General features: G+C 38.6%; 1 protein-coding gene and 1 long non-coding RNA gene across 3 annotated transcripts in view; one reads left to right on the top strand and one right to left on the bottom strand.

Moving 5' to 3' along the window:
• vps39 (VPS39 subunit of HOPS complex) overlaps positions 1 to 2,581 on the bottom strand; it is a 30,518-nt gene extending 27,937 nt beyond the window's left edge. For both annotated transcript variants that reach the window (XM_032511070.1, XM_032511069.1), the window contains exons 1-4: positions 1,968 to 2,581; positions 1,699 to 1,764; positions 1,508 to 1,572; positions 730 to 772 (exon numbers count right to left, since the gene is read on the bottom strand). In XM_032511070.1, coding sequence (XP_032366961.1) covers positions 730 to 772; positions 1,508 to 1,572; positions 1,699 to 1,764; positions 1,968 to 2,040 — 247 coding nt within the window. In that variant the 5' untranslated portion in view covers positions 2,041 to 2,581. The remainder of the gene's footprint in view (positions 1 to 729; positions 773 to 1,507; positions 1,573 to 1,698; positions 1,765 to 1,967) is intronic.
• A 1,271-nt stretch (positions 2,582 to 3,852) lies between these two features.
• LOC116686085 (uncharacterized) lies at positions 3,853 to 4,087 on the top strand. Its single transcript, XR_004331147.1, has 2 exons — positions 3,853 to 3,973; positions 4,006 to 4,087. It is a non-coding gene; the product is annotated as an uncharacterized LOC116686085 (long non-coding RNA).
• The last annotated feature ends 1,318 nt before the right edge of the window (positions 4,088 to 5,405 follow it).

Raw genomic sequence — 5,405 nt, forward strand, 5'->3', positions numbered from 1 at the left:
CCCATTTTCAGTTTTTTCATCACAAATGGGTCTTCGAAATAAGCTGAAAATGTCAACATTAGAAATATCAAATAAACATAAAAAAAAGCACCCACAACGTGGAAAAAGTGACAAAAATGTCAGAAAAAGCAATAACTTTTTTTCATGGTTGACGGGAACAGACAACACAAGGGTTAAGTAAAAGTGCTACTACCACTCTGTAAAAAGACTGTTAGAAGTAAAGGTCCTGCGTTGAAATGTTACTTGAATTCTTGAAAGTAAAAGTACTCAATGCAGAACAAGCTTTTTTAGAAAATGGAACAATCAAAACAGCTCTGTCAAACAACCAAGTGTTTAATGGTCTAATCATCTCAACTGGACTTGCAGGCCATTATATTGTTGGATTGTTTAATTTATCATAAAACCTTATAAACTACATGTGTTTTATGTGCAAAAGAATCTTCTGTTGTAAAGTATCTAAAGCTGTCAGATTAAGGTGGTGGAGTGAAAAGCACAATATTAAACTTTGAAATGTGGAGTAGAAGTAGAAGGTGGCCATTAAAGGAAAAGACTCAATAAAAGTACAAGTAAATCAAATTTGAACATAAATATAAAACATGTGTTTTATAAATATAAAACACATAAGTAAATGTACTTAGTTACATTCCACGACTGTTGCTTTGACACAAAAAGAGAAAAGGTTCAACAATAAACAGGTGAAGACTAGAGATATTAGGGAGAGACACTTACCTAGAAGACTGACAAGAATTTTGTACTGAGAGACAACGTAGAGCTGTAAAAAATAGTAAGAAATCCAAATTAAAGGGGGGTTTGAGGTACAGTATGCATGTGGACATTAACAGTACATCACACACTCAAGCTCAGTTGTTTCACCAGCTTTTCCTGAGGGGGGGCTCTTTTCAATATATAAGTATGAGAAGTCTTTACTACACTGTTTTTGAAGGCTGATTGGGGCGTGTCTAGTCTGGCATTGCCAGACCTTCCTCCACAGCGCTGCGGAGGACGGTGGGGCTAGTCCGCACAGCATTCCGGGACGGGAGAAAAACGTGCTTGGGTTTATTTGCATGTCTTTAAACCAATCACAATAGTCATGGGCGGGGCTAAGCGGCGGACAGAGTCACGGCGCCTCTGCAAAATAGCCTTGAGTATAAAATTCCAACACAAAGAAACGGGAAGGTAACAGACATCCAGCTGAAAAGAGCAACATCCGGTGGAATTTCTGGCGGCAACGTGAGCAATTCCGGAATTGGCACGTCGTTGATATAGAGTATGGTGTGTTGGATTCCCAGATTCATTCCAAGAGAGGGAGCTAAGTATTGAATTTCATGTGAAGTGAAGCTTATAGTCATGTTATTCATAATAACAATACAGTGTGTACAGTATGTAGTCCTAGGAATCTGGAAGTACTTGAGTTGTGACTCACTCACCACACTTCAAATGCTTATTCCTGACAATTGTTTTGGAGATTTTTTTTTAATTAGTCTAAACTTCCTCATGTCTTAGCTACCTGCTGAATCTTCTTTGAGAAGTTCTTATTGGATTTTTCCAGTGTCACCTCGAAACGGTTGGTGCCTAATGGGAAAAGAGACATAAAAAAAATGACTCAAACTTGTATTTGAAGCAGGAAACATTAGGTTCAGAAGGTCTGCAAATACCCAAGGAATGGGTTGCATCACACGTCTCCTTGTCCCTTCCTACCTGCATCCTTCTTTATCCGGTAGAGAAGAAGATGCCCTGGCTTTGTTCCCACGAGCAGCCAGTCCTCTGTGGGAAGAAAACTCAAGAGTAAAGGGTCAGACAGTTCAAAGGAAGCTGTCGGTCTATTCAGACATATTAGGATATCAAAGAGACACATGTTACAGTCAGTAGTGACACAATCCATCGCTCCAACTGACAAACAGCCAGAGGGACCACTGCAATGTCCAAGAATAAAAAGAGTAAGGATGAATAAAGTGTCAACAACTTACCCCAGGCCGCGAGACAGTCAATCTGAAGAGGAAGCTTCTCCAAAATAGGCACTGGTTCATACGCGTCATGCATCTTGAAGCAATGTTGCCGATTCAGTTACAGACCCCTCTGATGGGTGGATCGATCCCACACGGAGTTGACGCCTGGCCGGACACCAGCTGACTGGCTGACCGCTGATTAGTCTGTCAGGGTGGTACGCCTTTATTTGTCGCCATCAACCATCCTAGTACTTCACGTCTTTCGACAGGAAATGAGGAAATCTGGTGTGGCAACGCTGGTATCGCAGACTTCTGTAATGCTATGCAGTGTGGCTTGTTGGCCAGCTAGCTAGCTAGCTAGCTCTCCGACCAAAACAACAGCTGATCGTTAGCCTGCTAGCTTAGAAGTTAGCAAGGAGCGGCAACTCCTAAACATTTTCCCCTTTCACTCCATGCCAAGTGAAAGCCGGACAAAGGCAGTCGGTTACCTTGGCAATAATGTTAACTTCGGGTAACTTAATACAACTAGTAAACACTGTATTGGCGGTAGCAATTCGTTTTCGAGTGCAAGGTTAGCTTCTCGTTACTTCCTCAGTGGTGTTGACGACGGCTGCGCGAGGGAATGGGGTTTGACAGGCACGTGACAGAAGTCAGTGCACTCACGAGGAACACATTAAAGGGGCAGTGACTACTCCTGGTCTTGTTTCTGAGTTGTAATCATAGGCTGTATATGTGTATATATTGATATGTCTATGATTGTAACACAGGCTCCCATTCTACAGACAGAGCTATTTAATATATGTCGTGTTGACTAATATCACATACATACGGCTAGCACGTGCTTCAGATCTAATGTCCCTATGTTCCGTATTAAACTACAATATCTCTTTGACTCGGTTTTACAAGATAGTCACAAACAAAAAATACTTCTTACATGATTGGTCAAATACTCCGTAATCAAAATATTTAAGTTTTAATCTCCCTCTTACAATTTGCTGTTGAATGTATGGAGTTTTGCAGTTTTTTTCATGTATTTCATGGTAAAATAAAGAGTTGTTTAATTTGTGATCATCTGATATTTGTACTTTAATGCACAATACGTGTAGTATTATGAGCAATATAAAAATACTAACTAAATGGTGTTTATTTCCTTTCCAAAGCTTGAAAAAAGTATTGATGTTTTTTTGAGGAAATAACTAGTTAAGGATAGTAAATGTTGTACATTCTGTAACACTGATTTAAAACAGATTAAAAAAAAAAAAAATGTTTACATGTAAGCCTGTCTCAAAAAAGTTCCAGGAATAATTTCAAAATTAGATATGTGAAAGGATCCCCGTATTCACTTCTTTTAAAATACTATTAAGCTGAATTAGAACCCCTCTGCAAAACTACTATTCCTTTTTGAATGCAAGCATGTTAAAGCACTACAAGTGCATTTTAAATGTCTAACCCTGGTTCCTTCTGGGACAAAGAAAAAATGCTTAGTTACAACATTCATACAATAAAACATGTTTCTTAAATGCACAGAAAAACTGACATTGTAACCATGTGTCAATATAAATTTTATTTGCAGGACATACGCAAAAAGCCATACAATATCATCAGCTTCACATTACGATGCAAACTCACATCCAGAAATTGGGCTTTAGTGTTTCTCTAAAATAAAACATCCTCAACAAGACTTGGACACATAAAAGAAACATAAATTAAGAAACTTAGAATATCCACACATACTGCAGTAGATTGCACAAGGATGGGGATATACGTATGCCACATAGGGCAAGATTATGTGCAGTGTTATGGGATAAACTCAAAAGGAATCTGTAATTGTGGTTAGATAAAAATTATTCATTTAGCACGTACAGTCTTTTTTTTTTTTTATTTCAACTACGCTGTGCTGGGCCCAGTCAGTAGAGGGGGCGTGAGAAAGGATTACATAAAGTAAATCCCATGTATATTTGAGTTTAGGGCCACACCACATCTGTGAGGTTTAGCAATGGATTGTGTGATTCAGTAGCTAAAGAAAAGTTTTCACTAGGGTGACATGAAGTGGACCTAGATCACTGCAGTTATGTGAGAAGCTAAAAGAGAAATGAAAACCAATCATCCTTAATTTTAGACTCATGACTACTTTTGCTTCATAAAGGGATCTGGAGTTTCTTGTTTAAGGGTCATACATTTCCCCTACTCGCTGCGGTCTCTCATTAGTCAGTAAAACGCTGGGGTTATATTTTTGGCTGGGTAAAGTTGGCATCCCTGTGATCTGGTGTCACGCTCGGGTGTAGAATATGAATACTTGTGATGACACTGGGTTTATGGTAGTATATACTTGGCTTTAGGGTCATCACATTCTCCCAGCAGGTCTAGTTAACACAAGAATCCCCAATACACAAATGTAGCACTTAGTCTTACCCTGACAACTGTGATATGCTTCAAGTATCAATATTTACTGATGCAGCCGTGTTTACATAGAGTAACAGTAGCTTATTTATTTCTGTAGTTAGAATTACTCAGTTAGCCAGACAACAAAGCGCTATTCACGTGTTAACAATAAGACATTTAGAGTATATCATTTGTTGGTGCATCTAGAAGAAATGAGCTCAGGAAATCTTCCCCGATTAGGTAAAAACATAAAACAAAAAGAAATGAAGTTATCTGGCTAAATGATGAATCATACCCAGTGTTGGGACTCAGTTACTTTTGGCAGTAACTATAGTCTAACGCATTCTTTTTTTAAAAATTAAATACCGAAAGGCTCGTTACTTCGTGATTATCTTGCCACTCGCCAGGCGTGAGTGAGGGGATCATGCGTGTGCATATCCGTCAGTGTCCGCAGCTGATCTCGCATACTACTGGACCCAAAAGCCTAATATGTTTTATGTTAGCGAGATTAGCTGTGGCCAGACAGACAGACACACACACAGACACACACACACACACACACACACAAACGCATGATCCTGGTGGAGAGAACAGTACTGAAATGAAAGCTATAGGCACATTACCAATGGCAGCATTTCAAAGTAGACATTAAAAAGTAAAAAAAAAAGTAACTTAACACAGTAACACAATACCTTTTTGGGTGGAAGTAATAAGTAATTTAGGTAATTTTGTGAGGAGGTAACTTTAACGTATTACCATTTTTCCACTGATCATACCATACAGCTGCTTGCTCATTTAAATAGGAAATCTATGTCTTCATGTGACCTATTAAATATGTAGTGCACAAAAAAAAAAAAAACTGTTGAAAACAGCAAATTTTTTTAACATTTAGTTAATCTCTGAAGAACCTTGAATTTAAGTGTACGATGCTGTCTTGGCTTAATAATAATCTTTTTAAGCACAATAACTTAGCGTTTTCAGCAGGTCTTCTCCCCTCCATTCGTACGATCATCATTTCCTGGCTGAGACAACCTCCTACAACAGATCTGAAATCAGTTCTTGCAATCCTACAAACAG

Source organism: Etheostoma spectabile, unplaced genomic scaffold (genome assembly GCF_008692095.1).
Source record: "Etheostoma spectabile isolate EspeVRDwgs_2016 unplaced genomic scaffold, UIUC_Espe_1.0 scaffold314, whole genome shotgun sequence".
NCBI lineage: Eukaryota > Metazoa > Chordata > Actinopteri > Perciformes > Percidae > Etheostoma > Etheostoma spectabile.